We start from the raw sequence: 21013 nt of genomic DNA, 5'->3' as shown, positions 1-21013 counted from the left end.
GACCTGCCCGATGCATGTCTGCCACAGTTTGTCGACCTTCGTTGAAGGCTTTTACCCAACGTGCCACTGTTCTGTACGGCGATGCCGATTCCGCGCACGCCTCTTGAAGACCTTGATGACACTGTCGTGCTGTACGACCTCTGGCACATTCAATCTTGATCCAGCTCCGTTGTTCCTGTTTCTAAAACATAGTGACACCTTTGCATTAGACCGCTCGCTCATAAGTGACTGTTTCCCTTGATTGTCCGCACGCCGGTGACATGGGACGGGCCATGTACGTAAAAAACAGTATTCCATTTGAATCTATAGACTTATCAAGGGGCTGCACTGAACAGGATTTGAATGTTGTGCAGGGGCAGTTGAATTTAGTGAAACTAAACTTCTAATTTTTGTTGTTAAAGGTCCCATAACTCTAACTTCAGAGTATTTCTGCTCAAGCTAGAGAGGGTTCTTGATTCACTTTATAGGAAGTACCAGAAATTAGTTATATGTGGTGACCTCAATACAAATTTTGTATATGATGGTGCAACAAAAAGGATGTTGGTAGATCTCCTAAATTCATATGATCTGATGCAGAATGTTTTTCTTTCAACTAGGGTTCAGGGGAACAGTAGCACAGCCATAGACAATATTTCTATTCACTCTTAATTACTAGGTGGGCATTCTGTTAGTAAAAGGGTGAATGGCCTTTCAGACTATGATGCACAAATTTTAACACTAAAAGGCTTTTGAACCCAAACAAATGTCACACATAATTACAAACTATGTAGGAAAGTCAGTCCTGCAGCAATAAAGAGTTTTTTAAACCTCGTCAAGGAACAAGAGTGGCAGGATGTTTATAGTGCCAGTAACATAGATGACAAATATAATGCTTTCCTTAACACATTTCTCATGCTCTTTGAGAGTTGCTTTCCATTAGAACGTTCTAAACGGGGTACTAGCAGTAAAAGGCAGCCTGGGTGGCTGACTAATGGGATAAGGATATCATGTAGGACAAAGCGGGAATTGTAGCAAAATGTTAGAAGTATTCGCAATCAAGCTACAGTAGCCCATTACAAACAGTATTGTAAGGCGCTTAAAAATGTTATTAGGAAGGCAAAGAATTTATGGTACCCAAATAGAATAGCTAATTCAAAGGATAAAATTAAAACCATGGGGTCAGCTGTGAAGAAAGTGTCTGGTCATCAGCACAAGGTCGATGATATAAAGTTAATTCACAGTAAAAATATTTATGTTACTGTTAAATCAGATATATGTACAGTATTTAACAATTATTTTATGAGCGTTGCTGATGAATTAAATAAAATTTAGTTTCTATAGGGAATCATGTAATTATCTAAGCAAATGCCTTTCCGAGACTGAGGCCTGAAATACTCCTCTGTGATACTGACAAGGGTGAGATTCAGTCAATAATTAAATCACTGAAGACAAAGGACTCTCATGGGTATGATGAGGTGCCTAGCAAAAGTACTGTGCTCCACATGTTAGCCCTGTATTTTGCCATATTTGTAATTTTTGCTTCTGGAATAGTCTGTTTCCTGAAAGATTAAAGTACTCAGTAGTAAAGCCGCTTTACAAAAAGGGAGAAAGAGATAATGTAGACAATTTTAGACCTATTTCTATGCCATCATTGTTTGCTTAAGTTATTGAAAAGGCTGTGTATGTAAGGATAATTGATTGATCATTTTATATAACATAATTTGATATCAAATGTACAGTTCGGCTGTCGTTTAACAACTGAAAATGCTATATTGACTTTTCCCTGTGATGTATTAGGTGGGTTAAACTTGTAGGTGTGCTGGTAGATAGTAAACTGTCGTGGAAAGCCCACGTTCAGGATATTGTTCAATGACTTAATGCTGCCATTTTTACTATTCGAATGATATCTGAAGTAAGTGATCGTTCGACACGAATATTAGTCCACTTCGCTTATTTTCATTCGCTTATGTCGTAAGCTATAATATTTTAGGGTAACTCCTCCCTTTCCAAAAGGATATTTTTGTCTCAGAAACGGGCGGTTCGGGAAATAAGTGATGTAAGTTTGAGAACTCCTTGTCGACCCCTGTTCACGAGTCTGGGTATTTTGACATTGGCCTCTTAATATACAGGGTGGTCCATTGATAGTGACCAGGCCAAATATCTCACGAAATAAGCATCAAAAGAAAAAACTACAAAGAACGAAAGTCGTCTAGCTCGAAGGGGGAAACCAGATGGCGCTATGGTTGGCCCGCTAGATAACGCTGCCATAGGTCAAACGGATATCAACTGCGTTTTTTTAAAATAGGAACTCCCATTTTTTATTACATATTCGTGTAGTACGTGAAGAAATATGAATGTTTTAGCTGGAACACGTTTTTCGCTTTGTGATAGATGGCGCTGCAATAGTCACAAACATATAAGTACGTGGTATCACGTAACATTCTGCCAGTGCGGACGGTATTTGCTTCGTCATGCAAAATAGGAATGCGGGTAAGCTACTACAAACAGCATAGTGAACGCATTATTGTGGCCAAGATAGATACGAAGCCCACACCTACTACAGTAGTACAAGTTTATATGCCAACTAGCTCTGCAGATGACGAAGAAATTGAAGAAATGTATGATGAAATAAAAGAAATTATTCAGATTGTGAAGGGAGACGAAAATTTAATAGTCATGGGTGACTGGAATTCGAGTGTAGGAAAAGGGAGAGAAGGAAACATAGTAGGTGAATATGGATTGGGGGACAGAAATGAAAGAGGAAGCCGCCTGGTAGAATTTTGCACAGAGCACAACATAATCATAGCTAACACTTGGTTTAAGAATCATGAAAGAAGGTTGTATACATGGAAGAACCCTGGAGATACTAAAAGGTATCAGATAGATTATATAATGGTAAGACAGAGATTTAGGAACCAGGTTTTAAATTGTAAGACATTTCCAGGGGCAGATGTGGACTCTGACCACAATCTATTGGTTATGACCTGTAGATTAAAACTGAAGAAACTGCAAAAAGGTGGGAATTTAAGGAGATGGGACCTGGATAAACTAAAAGAAGCAGAGGTTGTACAGAGATTCAGGGAGAGCATAAGGGGGCAATTGACAGGAATGGGGGAAATAAATACAGTAGAAGAAGAATGGGTAGCTTTGAGGGATGAAGTAGTGAAGGCAGCAGAGGATCAAGTAGGTAAAAAGACGAGGGCTAGTAGAAATCCTTGGGTAACAGAAGAAATACTGAATTTAATTGATGAAAGGAGGAAATATAAAAATGCAGTAAGTGAAACAGGCAAAAAGGAATACAAACGTCTCAAAAATGAGATCGACAGGAAGTGCAAAATGGCTAAGCAGGGATGGCTAGAGGACAAATGTAAGGATGTAGAGGCCTATCTCACTGGGGGTAAGATAGATACCGCCTACAGGAAAATTAAAGAGACCTTTGGAGATAAGAGAACCACTTGTATGAATATCAAGAGCTCAGATGGAAACCCAGTTCTAAGCAAAGAAGGGAAAGCAGAAAGGTGGAAGGAGTATATAGAGGGTCTATACAAGGGCGATGTACTTGAGGACAATATTATGGAAATGGAAGAGGATGTAGATGAAGATGAAATGGGAGATATGATACTGCGTGAAGAGTTTGACAGAGCACTGAAAGACATGAGTCGAAACAAGGCCCCCGGAGTAGACAATATTCCATTGGAACTACTGACGGCCTTGGGAGAGCCAGTCCTGACAAAACTCTACCATCTGGTGAGCAAGATGTATGAAACAGGCGAAATACCCTCAGACTTCAAGAAGAATATAATAATTCCAATCCCAAAGAAAGCAGGTGTTGACAGATGTGAAAATTACCGAACTATCAGCTTAATAAGTCACAGCTGCAAAATACTAACACGAATTCTTTACAGACGAATGGAAAAACTAGTAGAAGCCAACCTCGGGGAAGATCAGTTTGGATTCCGTAGAAACACTGGCACACGTGAGGCAATACTGACCTTACGACTTATCTTAGAAGAAAGATTAAGGAAAGGCAAACCTACGTTTCTAGCATTTGTAGACTTAGAGAAAGCTTTTGACAATGTTTACTGGAATACTCTCTTTCAAATTCTAAAGGTGGCAGGAGTAAAATACAGGGAGCGAAAGGCTATTTACAATTTGTACAGAAACCAGATGGCAGTTATAAGAGTGGAGGGACATGAAAGGGAAGCAGTGGTTGGGAAGGGAGTAAGACAGGGTTGTAGCCTCTCCCCGATGCTGTTCAATCTGTATATTGAGCAAGCAGTAAAGGAAACAAAAGAAAAATTCGGAATAGGTATTAAAATTCATGGAGAAGAAATAAAAACTTTGAGGTTCGCCGATGACATTGTAATTCTGTCAGAGACAGCAAAGGACTTGGAAGAGCAGTTGAATGGAATGGACAGTGTCTTGAAAGGAGGATATAAGATGAACATCAACAAAAGCAAAACAAGGATAATGGAATGTAGTCTAATTAAGTCGGGTGATGCTGAGGGAATTAGATTAGGAAATGAGGCACTTAAAGTAGTAAAGGAGTTTTGCTATTTGGGGAGCAAAATAACTGATGATGGTCGAAGTAGAGAGGATATAAAATGTAGGCTGGCAATGGCAAGGAAAGCGTTTCTGAAGAAGAGAAATTTGTTAACATCCAGTATTGATTTAAGTGTCAGGAAGTCATTTCTGAAAGTATTCGTATGGAGTGTAGCCATGTATGGAAGTGAAACATGGACGATAAATAGTTTGGACAAGAGGAGAATAGAAGCTTTCGAAATGTGGTGCTACAGAAGAATGCTGAAGATTAGATGGGTAGATCACATAACTAATGAGGAAGTATTGAATAGGATTGGGGAGAAGAGAAGTTTGCGGCACAACTTGACCAGAAGAAGGGATCGGTTGGTAGGACATGTTCTGAGGCATCAAGGGATCACCAATTTAGTATTGGAGGGCAGCGTGGAGGGTAAAAATCGTAGAGGGAGACCAAGAGATGAATACACTAAGCAGATTCAGAAGGATGTAGGTTGCAGTAGGTACTGGGAGATGAAAAAGCTTGCACAGGATAGAGTAGCATGGAGAGCTGCATCAAACCAGTCTCAAGACTGAAGACCACAACAACAACAACAACATGCATTACCCGTACCGTGCGACTGCTACGGTCGCAGGTTCGAATCCTGCCTCGGGCATGGATGTGTGTGATGTCCTTAGGTTAGTTAGGTTTAAGTAGTTTTAAGTTCTAGGGGACTGATGACCACAGCTGTTAAGTCCCATAGTGCTCAGAGCCATTTGAACCATTTGCATTACCCGTGTTGAAATGGACCGTTTACCAATTGCGGAAAAGGTCGATATCGTGTTGATGTATGGCTATTGTGATCAAAATGCCCAACGGGCATGTGCTATGTATGCTGCTCGGTATCCTGGACGACATCATCCAAGTGACCGGACCGTTCGCCGGATAGTGTTCAGCCAATGTGAAACGTCAACCACGACGTGCAACAAATGATGATGCCCAAGTAGGTATTTTAGCTGCTGTCGCGGCTAATTCGCACATCAGTAGCAGACAAATTGCTCGAGAATCGGGAATCTCAAAAACGTCGGTGTTGAGAATGCTACATCAACATCGACTGAACCCGTACCATATTTCCATGCACCAGGAATTGCATGGCACAAGAGAAAATACGGGACGATGACATATTTTTTGCACGCGTTCTATTTAGCGACGAAGCGTCATTCACCAACAGCGGTAACGTAAACCGGCATAATATGCACTATTGGGCAACGGAAAATCCACGATGGCTGCGACAAGTGGAACATCAGCGACCTTGGCGGGTTAATGTATGGTGCGGCATTTATGGGAGGAAGAATAATTGGCCCTCATTTTACACGAATATGTAATAAAAAATGGGGGTTCCTATTTAAAAAAAAACGCAGTTGATATCCGTTTGACCTAAGGCAGCGCCATCTAGCGAGCCAACCATGGCGCCATCTGATTTCCCCCTTCAAGCTAGACAAGTTTCATTCTTTGTAGTTTTTTCGTTTGATGCTTATTTCGTGAGATATTTGGCCCGGTCCCGATCAATGGACCACCCTGTATATATTCCATACTATCATTTATTATTATCAATATAAGCTTATTCTCGAGAATAAGCACCTTGTAATTACTTAATGCTCGGAAAAGTCCAACTTGATTTTTGATCGGACTTCCTTAACTCTTGTGCAGAAAAGTGTGCAGTAAGCTACAACAAGAATTCAAAAATCTATGAAGTAATGCACGCGGTTTCAAATCGAAGCTGAAGAGTTTTCTCATGGGTCACTCCTGCTGTTCTGTTGAGGAGTTCCTTGAAAAATTAAGCTGATTCTTATGTTATACTGTTGATTGCTTTTACTTAAACTTATGGCTTGACATTTTTCAGGTTCATAAACATTTTATTTTTATCTGTTATTACCTTTATGTTGTAATTTCATGTACTGACGCGTTCCATGACCTTGGGGATTTGCTCCTCAATTTGGTCCTACCGAACTTGACGTGTACATTAAATAAGTATAATAAAAATCGTAGAGGGAGACCAGGATATGAACACGGTAAGCAGATCCAGAAGGATGTCGATTGCAGTAGTTACTCGGAGATGAAGAGGCTTGCACACGACAGAGCAGCATGGAGAGCTGCATCAAACTTGTCTTTGAACTCAAGACCACAACGACGACACATCATAAATAGACATACAGGAATTGGACAAAAATATGGAAACTTCGCATTAAATTAGTTCTTGCGTATAACCGCAGATGATGGTCAAACCTGCAGGTTACGCCGTCGTATCTGACCACGAACGGAACCTGTGTAGCGACCTCAGCGGTTGCATGTGTGACTCGTGGTCAGCACAGTGTTCTGTGGTTATGAGTGCATTATGTCGGAGCTAACTAAATTCTACGTGGACGAATTGTTAGTGCTCGAACGGCGGGTGCTTCCGTAGCCAAGGGAATGGAAGTGTTCGGTGTTTCGAGATGCACTGTTTCGATTATTTATATCGCATTCATGGAAAGCGGAAAAACACGGTCCACTAGGACACAACGCGGAGGAAAGTCTATGTTGACTGATCATGACATACCGTCGTTGAAGAGGACGACAGCTGCAAAAGTCGCTGCAGAACTGAATGTCGCACACGCGAAACCTATCAGCATCAAAGTAACACGAAGGAAGCTCCACGAGCAGGTAATTCCAGGACGAGCTGGAGTCCAAAAACACTCATTGGTGATGAAGTAGTCATAACAGGGAAACGTGGTGCCGAAGTCATAAAACCTGGACTACGGAATAATGGAAGAAAGTGTCATAATTTTGTCGGATGTGTCTTGCGGCAACTGTTTCTAACTGCTGGCCGAGATTACGTCCGAAGAGTGAAACGTGGCAGGGTTTCGTTGATGATTTGGGCAGCCATATCATGGTATTCCATGGGCCTTGTAACTCTGCAACATGGTTATTGGCCAAGATTACGTGACCATTTTGGCTAATCAGGTCCAGTCCCATGGTACAATGTATAGTCCCCAATGGTGATGCTGTGTTCTCATACGACACACAGATCGCGCCTTCCACGACTGGTCTTGCGAGTACGAGGATTAATTGCGGCATCTCCCTGGCAATCATAGTCACCAGACCTCAATACAATTATGCCTCTGTGGTCTCCTGTGGAGAGAAAAGTTTCTGACCGCTATCTACCCCGTCACTGTTACCTGAATTTGCCACGATTTTGCAGGAAGCGTGGAATAAGATTCCTTTGAAAACCATACAGGACCTATATTTATCAGCCAGAGTTGACCGGAAGCTGTTTTGATTGCCAATGGGTTTCATATACGTATTAGGGATGGTAACGTGTAGTGTTTTTAGTGTTTACGTATTTTTGTCCCGTACCTGTAATTACGAAAATACAGTGCGCAAGAGATATCAAGCAGGTACAACAGCAACAATATGAACCAGTATAATTTAGGAAGAACAACGAATTTTTATTCGTACAAGAACTTAAAACTGGGAATGAGAATAGTAATGTGATTGTTACTAAAGCAGATAAAGGAGGGACTATAGAGCTGTTAAATGAAGTGGAAGAATGTTTCTAGTCAAAGCAGCTACTAAAACTATGGAAAGATGCAACAGAAACACAATGATCAACTTTAGTAGTTAGTAAATAAGTGCTCCAATATTTTTTCTGGGTATGTTCGTAAGTGTATTGTTTTAAAATGAATCCAAGAGCCCCGTAACTGTATGGTTTACCCAAAATCCACAAACCAGAAGTCCCAGTCCAACCACTGGTGTCTGCCTATGCACACTATTGTTGTGAGGACCAATTTCAGTATGAAGGAAAAATACTGAGTTTCAAAGTGAAACATAGCATTAAAACAATTTAGATTTGGTAAAGAACTTAACAGACGTTAAGTTTCCAACAATTGCAAAATTAGTCTCTTTTGATGTACACAGCTTGTTCTCAAGCATTCTTGTGAAGATTATTTACCTATTCCAGAATGAGATTTTCACTCTGCAGCGGAGTGTGCGCTGATATGAAACTTCCTGGCAGATTAAAACTGTTTGCCCGACCGAGACTCGAACTCGGGACCTTTGCCTTTCGCGGGCAAGTGCTCTACCATCTGAGCTACCGAAGCACGACTCACGCCCGGTACCCACAGCTTTACTTCTGCCAGTACCTCGTCTCCTACCTTCCAAACTTTACAGAAGCTCTCCTGCGAACCTTGCAGAACTAGCACTCCTGAAAGAAAGGATATTGCGGAGACATGGCTTAGCCACAGCCTGGGGGATGTTTCCAGAATGAGATTTTCACTCTGCAGCGGAGTGTGCGCTGATATGAAACTTCCTGGCAGATTAAAACTGTGTGCCCGACCGAGACTCGAACTCGGGACCTTTGCCTTTCGCGGGCAAGTGCTCTACCATCTGAGCTACCGAAGCACGACTCACGCCCGGTACCCACAGCTTTACTTCTGCCAGTACCTCGTCTCCTACCTTCCAAACTTTACAGAAGCTCTCCTGCGAACCTTGCAGAACTAGCACTCCTGAAAGAAAGGATATTGCGGAGACATGGCTTAGCCACAGCCTGGGGGATGTTTCCAGAATGAGATTTTCACTCTGCAGCGGAGTGTGCGCTGATATGAAACTTCCTGGCAGATTAAAACTGTGTGCCCGACCGAGACTCGAACTCGGGACCTTTGCCTTTCGCGGGCAAGTGCTCTACCATCTGAGCTACCGAAGCACGACTCACGCCCGGTACCCACAGCTTTACTTCTGCCAGTACCTCGTCTCCTACCTTCCAAACTTTACAGAAGCTCTCCTGCGAACCTTGCAGAACTAGCACTCCTGAAAGAAAGGATATTGCGGAGACATGGCTTAGCCACAGCCTGGGGGATGTTTCCAGAATGAGATTTTCACTCTGCAGCGGAGTGTGCGCTGATATGAAACTTCCTGGCAGATTAAAACTGTGTGCCCGACCGAGACTCGAACTCGGGACCTTTGCCTTTCGCGGGCAAGTGCTCTACCATCTGAGCTACCGAAGCACGACTCACGCCCGGTACCCACAGCTTTACTTCTGCCAGTACCTCGTCTCCTACCTTCCAAACTTTACAGAAGCTCTCCTGCGAACCTTGCAGAACTAGCACTCCTGAAAGAAAGGATATTGCGGAGACATGGCTTAGCCACAGCCTGGGGGATGTTTCCAGAATGAGATTTTCACTCTGCAGCGGAGTGTGCGCTGATATGAAACTTCCTGGCAGATTAAAACTGTGTGCCCGACCGAGACTCGAACTCGGGACCTTTGCCTTTCGCGGGCAAGTGCTCTACCATCTGAGCTACCGAAGCACGACTCACGCCCGGTACCCACAGCTTTACTTCTGCCAGTACCTCGTCTCCTACCTTCCAAACTTTACAGAAGCTCTCCTGCGAACCTTGCAGAACTAGCACTCCTGAAAGAAAGGATATTGCGGAGACATGGCTTAGCCACAGCCTGGGGGATGTTTCCAGAATGAGATTTTCACTCTGCAGCGGAGTGTGCGCTGATATGAAACTTCCTGGCAGATTAAAACTGTGTGCCCGACCGAGACTCGAACTCGGGACCTTTGCCTTTCGCGGGCAAGTGCTCTACCATCTGTGGGTACCGGGCGTGAGTCGTGCTTCGGTAGCTCAGATGGTAGAGCACTTGCCCGCGAAAAGCAAAGGTCCCGAGTTCGAGTCTCGGTCGGGCACACAGTTTTAATCTGCCAGGAAGTTTCATATCAGCGCACACTCCGCTGCAGAGTGAAAATCTCATTCTGGAAACATCCCCCAGGCTGTGGCTAAGCCATGTCTCCGCAATATCCTTTCTTTCAGGAGTGCTAGTTCTGCAAGGTTCGCAGGAGAGCTTCTGTAAAGTTTGGAAGGTAGGAGACGAGGTACTGGCAGAAGTAAAGCTGTGGGTACCGGGCGTGAGTCGTGCTTCGGTAGCTCAGATGGTAGAGCACTTGCCCGCGAAAGGCAAAGGTCCCGAGTTCGAGTCTCGGTCGGGCACACAGTTTTAATCTGCCAGGAAGTTTCATATTTACCTATTGTTTCTACAGTTATTTTATTTACACAGAATTAAAACAGAAGAACAGCTGAATATAGCCAGTACAGCAGAATGTAGTTTAAATCAAAATGATTTATCCTTATGAGGGAGCTATTACAAGCAAGCAGATAGTCTGACAATGGTCTCTCCAATAGACCTCTTGCTAGCAAACATGTTCAAGGACAAGTGTGTGAACCATTTTTTTAAGAGTGGACCACTGGCTAGACACGATGTTTTGATGCAGACACGTCTATGATATTCTTTGTATGTGGAGAGGTTCCACAAGACAAATCCAGAATTCCTTGGAAAATATGAAGGGCTTATTTCAATAGTAGTACAAGTCCATTTTTGTTCATTCTGAGATACAGAGTCCTAAAGTTAAATGAGCGCTGAAAAATCTCTTTAGGACTCTGTATCTCAGAATGAACAAAAATGGACTTGTACCACTACTGAAACAAGCCCTTCATATGAACCAGTGGAATTCTAACATAAAGGTTATACGGAATTAGGGACTATTAATTTGCTACACATCAACTTACAGGTAGAAAATACGAGGGTCATTCAATAATTAAAGAGACAAATTGGTCTAGAGAAAAAAGCATTTATTTTTACAAAACAATACTTTTTCTACATTTCAACATAATCCCCTTGAACATTTATGCACTTGTGCCAGCGGGCTACAAGCTTTTTTTATTCCGGTTGCAAAGAACTCTTTATCTTGATGTTTGGACCAATTTACCACAAACTTTTTCATGTTCTCATTGTCCTGGAACCTCTTCGCACGTAATGCCTCCCTCAGTGCACCAAAAAAATGTAAATCAATACGTGCAAAATCAGGACTGTAAAGGGGATGAGGCAGTGCTTTCCAGCCCATTTTGTCGATGGTTTCACGGGTTAGTTGAACAATATGAGGACGTGCGATGTCGTGCTGGAGAATTACACCTGTTCTCTGAGATCCAAGACATCTCTCTCTCTCGTGGCTGGCTTTACCTTGTTCAAAAGCAAATCCGAGTAGTATTAGCTATTCATTGTACGCTGCTCTTCGACATAATCACGAAAAAATACCTTCAGCAACCCAAAACACTGTCAACATGACTTTTGCTGCCGATGCGTTGGTTTTGAATTTTTTCTTGACAAGTGAGTTGGTGTGCTTCCTCTCCACGCTTTGTCGTTTTCATTCTAGCTCATAATAGTGAAACCACGTTCCATCACAAGTCAAAATTTTGTTGAGAAAGTGCTCACCTTCTCTTTCATAACGTTTCTTTGGCTCTGTGCACAACCTCAACCTTGTTTCCTTGTGCAGCCGCGTCAACTCCTTTGGGACCCATCTTGCACATGTTTTGCGGTACTTCAGCTTGTTACAGATAATGTTACGAACTGTACCAGTACTAACTTGAACCTTATCAACTATCATTTCCACAGTCACACGGCGGTCGCTTGAATAATGTCATCAATTCGACTTTGAAGTGAGGGAGTTGAACCTGCAACTGGTCGGCCCGAACGATGTTCGTTAGACACTGAGTTGCGACCATTTTTGAACTGCTCTACTCACTTGTAAAAATTTGCACGATTCATATAACCTTCACCGTAAACCTTAGACACTCTACAGTATATATTAACTGGTTTCTTGCCTTCAGGAAGTAAAAAGCGAATAACAGAATGTTGTTCAACTAATGTGGACGTTTGAAGGGGATTTTACATCTTGAAATGTATTTTTGAGGTTGTAAACAAAACAATGTTGATACATCATCTGATCAGGGTTCATCTCAGGGATGCCATAAAAGTATCAAACTTGCCCTACTAACGGTTTGTTCCCCAGACCAATTTGTCTCTTTAATTATTGAATGACCCTCGTAGAAACCATAAATTTAAAATTTTCTGGAGGGACCCCTTTACTGACACATTCACCCCAGCTCCCTATTTAAATCCAACAGTTCACAAAAATGCAGCATTCCACTGTATCCTCTCTATCCCATGTACCAAGAAGAATATAAGCAAGGACTTAATTCAGTAACAACAATACTTACAAATAATGAACTTAAATCCAACTTTGTAGAGAACATTCTTAATAAAAAACTGAGGAAGCAAGACAAATCCCTACTGTACATAGTGAACAACGTAGACCATAAAGGAAACGGTGTGGTGTACATTTTGTAGGTAAAATCACAAATAGGATAAGCTACTCTTTAAAGACAAAGAGTTTCTCTGCGTTTTTCTGTGTCCCACAGATATCACGTTGACGTTTCGCCAGTTCAAAGGACAAACAACTGGCCATCGTGAGAAGTGGAGTTTATAAGATTTGCCAAGAGTATGAGTACTGCTATATAGGTCAGACTGGGAGGTAAATCTGTAATAGAACACCTTAGAAGCTGAAGATTAAAGAAGCCAGATTCACACTATGCAGACACATCTTGAATCAGAAAGAAGGAAAAAGTATTTCGTTCAGTTAATATAGTCACAAATAGTTGTAGAATTAGTCAAATGGTTCAAATGGCTCTGAGCACTATGGGACTTAACATCTGAGGTCATCAGTTCCCTAGAAATTAGAACTACTTAAACCTAACTAACCTAAGGACATTACACACATCCATGCCCGAGGCAGGATTCGAACCTGCGACCTTAGAGGTCGCGCGGTTCCAGACTGTAGCGCCTAGAACCACTCGGCCACTTCGTCCGGCAGAATTAGTCAGTTAATTTATGTTCTGACTCTGATTTTGAGTATTCTACTTTTACCGATTTTCACAGCCGTATGAAGTTTTCGAGTGGCAACACCTCGGAATGAGTTAGCACGGTACCAGAAGGTAATTCATTATTTCGTTAAGGATGCTCAGCTGCTCGGAAAAGGTGTTTTATTAGAACTTTTATCGTCTTACGTAAGTACGTTTCGACTGCTGGAGCTGAAAATAGGAAAGACATGATCTTATTGTGTAGTATTGTGACACAGTGAGTCAAAATTTATTAATTGTGGAGCATCCAGTACTAATCACGAACGACAAACTAAAAGCCACTAGAGCGTTACTAACATTTGTCGAACGTGAATTTGACATGTGCAGCATGGCTACAATACGCGACCCTGGCGTTATTCTTTGACGATGTTGCGTTCACGTGATATGGCACGTAGTTGCCGTAAATGTGACGCAGGAGTTTTGTAATTGGCTGTTGAGGACTAGACTGTAGAAAAAAAGAAAAGGAACTCAAGTAACCCAAAGAAATTCTGGTTGGAGGTAAAGGTCATCAGTGGGACGAAAACTGATGTCCACACGCACGTGAATATGACATGAACTAAAATTGAGTGTAGTAAAACGAAAGCATAACTAACGACCAGTTTAAAATGCTATTTTGCGACAAATATTTCTAGCGCTTCCAGCGTCTACAGTACGCATAGGTTTTTACGTATATCACAATTTTGCACAATCATTATAAACCCATCCCTTTTCTATTCTTATCTTTTCAGTTTTGCCTTTTAATATGTCGTTGAACTTACTTGTGTCATTATTGTTACAGAGGATTTATTACAAGATCTTTCGGTCTATAACGATGAGGATTTAGAAGATGATGACAAGAAGTATTTCGACCTTACGCTGTTTGAAGAAGGTGGGTACTCATTTGTACACGTGGTTATAAAGGCGCATGCCATTACGTCATTTTTAAAAGCCATCAGACGTTCTACTAGTTTGATACACCCTTCATTTCTTCCCATTTTCGATGCGTTTCTTCAGTCCGAAGTCTGGTGTGTTGCAGCTCTCCAATATAGTCTATCATGTGCATAATTGTTACAATCTACATCTGTTTGCATCCGTTTGCTGTAGTCAGAGTTTGATCTCCTACAATTCTCCCCCTCCCCCCCCCCCCCCCACCCTATAATTTTCACCCTTCATCATTATGAAATAAACTATTACTTATCAACTGATCCTTTCTTTTAATCAAGTGGTATCATAAATTTTCGCCATTCATTTCAGTATCTACTCATTTGTTATTCGATCTCCCCGCCTGATATTCAAAATTCTCCTGCAGTCGCAAATTTAGAAAGCTTCTGTTCCCTTGTTCGCTGCATTGTTTTCGTTTCACTTTCATATAATAAATACTTTCAGAAGAAACTTACAGTACTTAAAATTGTATTTGATGTTATCAAATTTATGTGTTGCGTATAAGCTTTCCTTCCTACTGCAGGTGCACATTTATATCCTCTTGACTTCGCCCATCCTCAGTTATTTAGTTCCCCAAATAGAAAAACGTTTGTAGCAGTTTCAGTGTCATATTCCCTATCCAGTTCCCTGAGCACCTGATTTATTCAAACACATTCCATTACCTTAATTTTACTTTTGTTGATGTTCTTCTAACAACTTCTTTTAAAGATCACTGTCCTTACTGTTCAAACTGATCTATTAAATACACAGCTGTATGCGAAAAGATTAGATAAACCGCAGATCTTAACGTTTTTATCTCTTCTTCTCGAATTTCAATTCCCTTTCCAAATTTTTCCTAGGTTTCCTTTACTGCTTGCTCAGTGTGCAAATTGGTGACATGCAGGATAGGTTACAACACTGACTCATTCGTTTCTCATCTAGTTTCGTCATTTGACATCCTACGACTGCAGTCTGGTTTCTGTACATGCTGTAGATAATCATGAGCTGTAAATCTATAAACAATATAAATGTAGATCTGCCTTTTTTAAATCTGTCACAGTTTCGGCATTCTTGCATTCGTAGTCCGAGTAAATCAGCGAGACGTGCAAGCTTAGAATTGAAGTTGCCAAGTGTTAGAGCGTCGAAGGTAGGACTGCCGAACTTATTTAATTGCTGCATCAGAGATATTCCTTGCGGATCCTGACGCGGTGTCTATGTGATATGCAGCCAGTTTTGGCGAAACGATAGTACGAATTAGTAACAGTTTGTATTTGAGGCGGCGGCTTGCGATTTATAGTCTTGAATTGTCGCTGAACTGTAGTAGCGGATTTGGATTCATGAAACTATAAACAACAGTGCGTGCGTTCTGCACTGTTATAGGACTCCATGATGGCTGCTGAAATTACTTATATACACATTAAACCTAGCGGGAACTTCGGGAACTGATAGTGTTCGGCGGGAATAAAACCTTAAGATGTACTACATTCAATGATGTATTAAACATTTCTGTAAGTTATTCGCCTTTTTCACAGTTAAAGGCTATTTTTGCATAACTATTTTATAAGCACCATGCATTTTTAATGGTTCCAAAATTCTGACACGAAATATTTACAGAATAATGGGGAAACTGGTAGAAGCTGATTTCGAGGAACATGTTCGGGTTCCCGATGAATGCAGGAACAGCCGAGACAATACTGACCCCACGACTTGTCTTAGAAGATAGGTTTAAAAAAGGCTAGCCTTCGTTTATCGCAATTGTAGACTTAGAGAAAACTTTTGACAATTTTGAGTGGAATACACTCTTTGAAATTATGAAGGTAGAAGGGATAAAATACAGAGAGCGAAAAGTTGTCTACAGCTAGTACAAAGCCAGACTGCACTTACAAGAATCGAAGGATATGAAGGGGAAGCAGTGATTGGGAAGGGAGTGAGGCAAGGTTATAGCCTATACATTGTAGCCTATACGCAATGTTATTGTACATTGAGCAAAACAAAAATTATTCAGACAAGAAATAAAAAACCTTTGAGATTTTCCGGTAACACTGTTATTCTATCAGAAACAGCAAAGGGCTTTGAAGAGCAGTTGAACGGAATGGATAGTGTCCTGAAAGACAGGTTATAAGATTTAGCATCAACAGAAGTAAAAAAAAGGGTAATGTAGTGTAATCGAATCAAATCAGGTGATGCTGAGGGATTTAGAGCATGAAGTGTGAGACTAAAAGCAGTGATTTAGTTTTGCTATTTTGACAACAAAATAACGGATGATGCCCAAAGTAGAGAGTATATAGAACCCAGATTGGCTACATCAAGGACAGAATTACTGAAAAAGTGTTATTTATTAAGGTCTAATGTAAACTGAAGCACGTGAAATGTATTTGCAGTTCTGAACACGAGCAACCATCAGCTGTATAAGGAAATAACGACAATGACAATTTGTACTAGACCGGGACTCGAACCCGTGTTTCCAACTTTGCGCGAGAGGTCGCCTTAACTGGCCCGGATATCCGTGCATAAGTTCTGACTAGACCCAAATTTTCGTATGTCGTCGTTCCTGCGCAATGACTTGCACTCGTACACATTAATATCCGTACAGGGGAGGACATTTTAATTGAAAGTCGCCGCCTGGTATCGGCGGATAAATACGATACTGAAGAAAGATGGAATGTTTCTTCGCAGTGCATAAATGCATGTCTGATGTCTTAAGAAACATTGCATCATTCTTCTTAACAACACAGGCACTGCAGTATCGTATAAATTTAAGTGTTAGGAAGTCTATCTCGAAGGTATTTGTCTGGAGCGTAGCCTTTTATGGATGTGGAACGTGGAAGATTAGCAGTTCAGACAAGAAAAGGTTTAAACCTTTCGAAATGTGGTGCAATAGAAGAATATAAAATCAGTTAAAAAACTGTCTACATCGCAATCTAGAGCATTTAGTAGAACTGTTTCATACAGATGTGGGTTACAGTAGTTATTCGGAGATACAGCTTGCACAGGATGGTGTAGCGTGGAGAGCTGCATGGAGTTAGTGTTCGATGCATGTTGGAAATATATCCCCTGCTGCTTATCTACGATGTACAACTTCGATGGTATGCAATTTCGAGTTTCTATCTGGGTTGATGACACCATTTTATGCACAGGTTTGTGACAACAATTTTGTCTTCTTCTGGCATTCTGCTTACGTCTGCTTGTCCTCCAGACTCCAACCTGTCAGTGTAAATATGAAATAACCAAATAGAATGGAGCGGGCAATATTTAAGAGCGACATTCGAATCTCCATCTCGTCATTCCCATGATGTCCATAAATCATTTAAGACTAATTCCAAGATGGTTTCGTTCCTCAAACGGACGGCCGTTTTTAATCCGTCAGACGGACGGCTGATTTCATTCCTCACTTTCGTCCATTTCGTACCTGTACACCATGTCTGATACTCTCGTCGTCGATCCAAAGTTAAATGCTAATACTGTTGCTCTTCAACAAACTTTTCAGTTATCACTGCGAGTTTAGGGGCTACAAACTAATACAATGCTGGTCATCAAAGCTGTAACACAATGAAGGTGGAATGGAACAAATGTAAAACTGGCGTGAAGGTTTTAAGTACACTATCTCATAGCTATTTTGCTGCTATTGTTAAATGTCTCTAGCACAGTCTCACCAGGAAAGATAGCACGCCCATGTATCACCACTCGACGTGATAACAAACTTGCTGGCGCCAAGCTAAAATGAAAGGACTTCATTAAGTGTATGTATCTACAGTTGCGGATATGGACTTTCATCAGCTGAATGATGGAATGGCAACAACGAAAAATTGTGTCGGACCGGGATTCGACCCCGGAATTCCGGCTTATCGCGATCAATCGCCTTACCATTTGCCTATTCGAGCTCGACACGGCCAGACTCAACCTTCCACACGTCGTCAGTCATGTGTGTACAGCCTGTACAACCATATGTATATTCCCGTACAGGGGAGACATTTTACCTGAAAGTCGCTTCTCTGGTGATCGTAATTCGGAATAACACAGGCATCGCAATATCATACTGATCCGCCGACACCGTCCAAGCGACTTTCAATCAAAATATCTCCGCAGTACTGGAATACACGTAATGGATGTATGAGTACATGATGTGGACACATAGTTGACGACATATGGAAGTTTGGGTTTGGCCGTGAGTCATGCTAGGATTTCTAAATACACTCCTGGAAATGGAAAAAAGAACACATTGACACCGGTGTGTCAGACCCACCATACTTGCTCCGGACACTGCGAGAGGGCTGTACAAGCAATGATCACACGCACGGCACAGCGGACACACCAGGAACCGCGGTGTTGGCCGTCGAATGGCGCTAGCTGCGCAGCATTTGTGCACCGCCGCCGTCAGTGTCAGCCAGTTTGCCGTGGCATACGGAGCTCCATCGCAGTCTTTAACACTGGTAGCATGCCGCGACAGCGTGGACGTGAACCGTATGTGCAGTTGACGGACTTTGAACGAGGGCGTATAGTGGGCATGCGGGAGGCCGGGTGGACGTACCGCCGAATTGCTCAACACGTGGGGCGTGAGGTCTCCACAGTACATCGATGTTGTCGCCAGTGGTCGGCGGAAGGTTCACGTGCCCGTCGACCTGGGACCGAACCGCAGCGACGCACGAATGCACGCCAAGACCGTAGGATCCTACGCAGTGCCGTAGGGGACCGCACTGCCACTTCCCAGGAAATTAGGGACACTGTTGCTCCTGGGGTATCGGCGAGGACCATTCGCAACCGTCTCCATGAAGCTGGGCTACGGTCCCGCACACCGTTAGGCCGTCTTCCGCTCACGCCCCAACATCGTGCAGCCCGCCTCCAGTGGTGTCGCGACAGGCGTGAATGGAGGGACGAATGGAGACGTGTCGTCTTCAGCGATGAGAGTCGCTTCTGCCTTGGTGCCAATGATGGTCGTATGCGTGTTTGGCGCCGTGCAGGTGAGCGCCACAATCAGGACTGCATACGACCGAGGCACACAGGGCCAACACCCGGCATCATGGTGTGGGGAGCGATCTCCTACACTGGCCGTACACCACTGGTGATCGTCGAGGGGACACTGAATAGTGCACGGTACATCCAAACCGTCATCGAACCCATCGTTCTACCATTCCTAGACCGGCAAGGGATCTTGCTGTTCCAACAGGACAATGCACGTCCGCATGTATCCCGTGCCACCCAACGTGCTCTAGAAGGTGTAAGTCAACTACCCTGGCCAGCAAGATCTCCGGATCTGTCCCCCATTGAGCATGTTTGGGACTGGATGAAGCGTCGTTTCACGCGGTCTGCACGTCCAGCACGAACGCTGGTCCAACTGAGGCGCCAGGTGGAAATGGCATGGCAAGCCGTTCCACAGGACTACATCCAGCATCTCTACGATCGTCTCCATGGGAGAATAGCAGCCTGCATTGCTGCGAAAGGTGGATATACACTGTACTAGTGCCGACATTGTGCATGCTCTGTTGCCTGTGTCTATGTGCCTGTGGTTCTGTCAGTGTGATCATGTGATGTATCTGACCCCAGGAATGTTTCAATAAAGTTTTCCCTTCCTGGGACAATGAATTCACGGTGTTCTTATTTCAATTTCCAGGAGTGTAGTAAGGCGACCGCTCGCTGTAGTCGGAAAATTGGGGTTAGAGTCCCGCTCTGGTACAATTTTTCAGTGTCGTAATTCCATTAGACAGCTGATGGTTGTCCATATCCGCAACTTCGAATACATGTAATGTATTTCATAACGGCTGTAGTCGCCGCAGTGCCTGTTCCTTCGGACATGCATGTATGTCCGAATGAATTTTGCATCGTAATTCGGAATAACACAGGCACTGCAATATGGCATGAAACGACTGTAATCTTGTTTTCAGGAAATCACTTATTATGCTAAGTTTATATCTCGATTAGCACAAATCGCATACCCCTTAAATCTACTGCGCAAAAAAAAGGTGTTAAATTTGCGTTGTCTGCTGTAACTCAGCAGGCTTCTCATCTCTTTAATGACTGTCTGAAAACAGAAAATAATGCTTGTTACCATAGGCTCTGGGCTTGCTGTTGACGTTTGCAACGTATGTGTCATACAATGGGATTGTGGTTGCTATTTTCCATAAAATGTCGGACAATTTCAAAAGATCGGTTGCCTACGCCTCGAAAATATTAACGGTAGTGCAACTGAATTATTCACTAATTGAAAAGTGTTGTAACCGCCACCGGAATGGTCACGGGGTTGCCGAGAACGAAGCACTGCGAGACCAAACGGAAGCGGCCCACAAACAACAAACGAACGGGAAAGGTCGGACACGAACAACGACGGAGGACCAAGCGAGACCTTACGACGACAACACGCAAGAAGCAACGGAGTGACAAGAGACAACCAAACGAATCAACAACGTCCACTAGTAACGAAAACAAAGTACTGTAAACACGCTGTCTGTTGCCAAGATGTCGATGGACTCCACGAATTTCAGACTGCCTAGCTGAGCTTTCTTTTTTCTTTATTGTGATTTTGTTCCCCTGCCCCATATAGGCAGGAGAGGGTTGTCAGTGGCACAATCCGCCGCTCTTTAGCCGAGTGACATGACAGCTAATACAAGAAGAAAATATTACAAATAAAGGCGATAAAAAAGGGGGGTCGTAAAACAGAGTAAAGGGGGATAATGGAGGTAAAAATACACGGACATGGGGATGTTCATGGGGGGCAATTAAAAAAGTCGACATAAAGATAAAAAACAGAGTTGGCGATTCGTGGAGCACAAAGAAGACACTGAAGTCACTGCACAGGTTAAAAGTTGGCCACAGTGTTAAAAACACTCCAGTACAACA

The 21013-nt window shown here is 42.7% G+C and overlaps 1 protein-coding gene across 1 annotated transcript in view; it reads left to right on the top strand.

Annotated features, from left to right (window-relative positions):
* LOC126458322 (uncharacterized) overlaps positions 1 to 21013 on the top strand; it is a 354753-nt gene that overhangs the window by 251946 nt on the left and 81794 nt on the right. The window contains exon 5 of the mRNA XM_050095276.1: positions 14061 to 14150. Within this exon, the coding sequence (XP_049951233.1) occupies positions 14061 to 14150 (90 nt within the window). The remainder of the gene's footprint in view (positions 1 to 14060; positions 14151 to 21013) is intronic.

This window comes from Schistocerca serialis, chromosome 2 (genome assembly GCF_023864345.2).
Source record: "Schistocerca serialis cubense isolate TAMUIC-IGC-003099 chromosome 2, iqSchSeri2.2, whole genome shotgun sequence".
Lineage (NCBI taxonomy): Eukaryota > Metazoa > Arthropoda > Insecta > Orthoptera > Acrididae > Schistocerca > Schistocerca serialis.
Note: the sequence above shows the minus strand (reverse complement) of the source record. Positions and strands in the feature narration are given on the sequence as shown.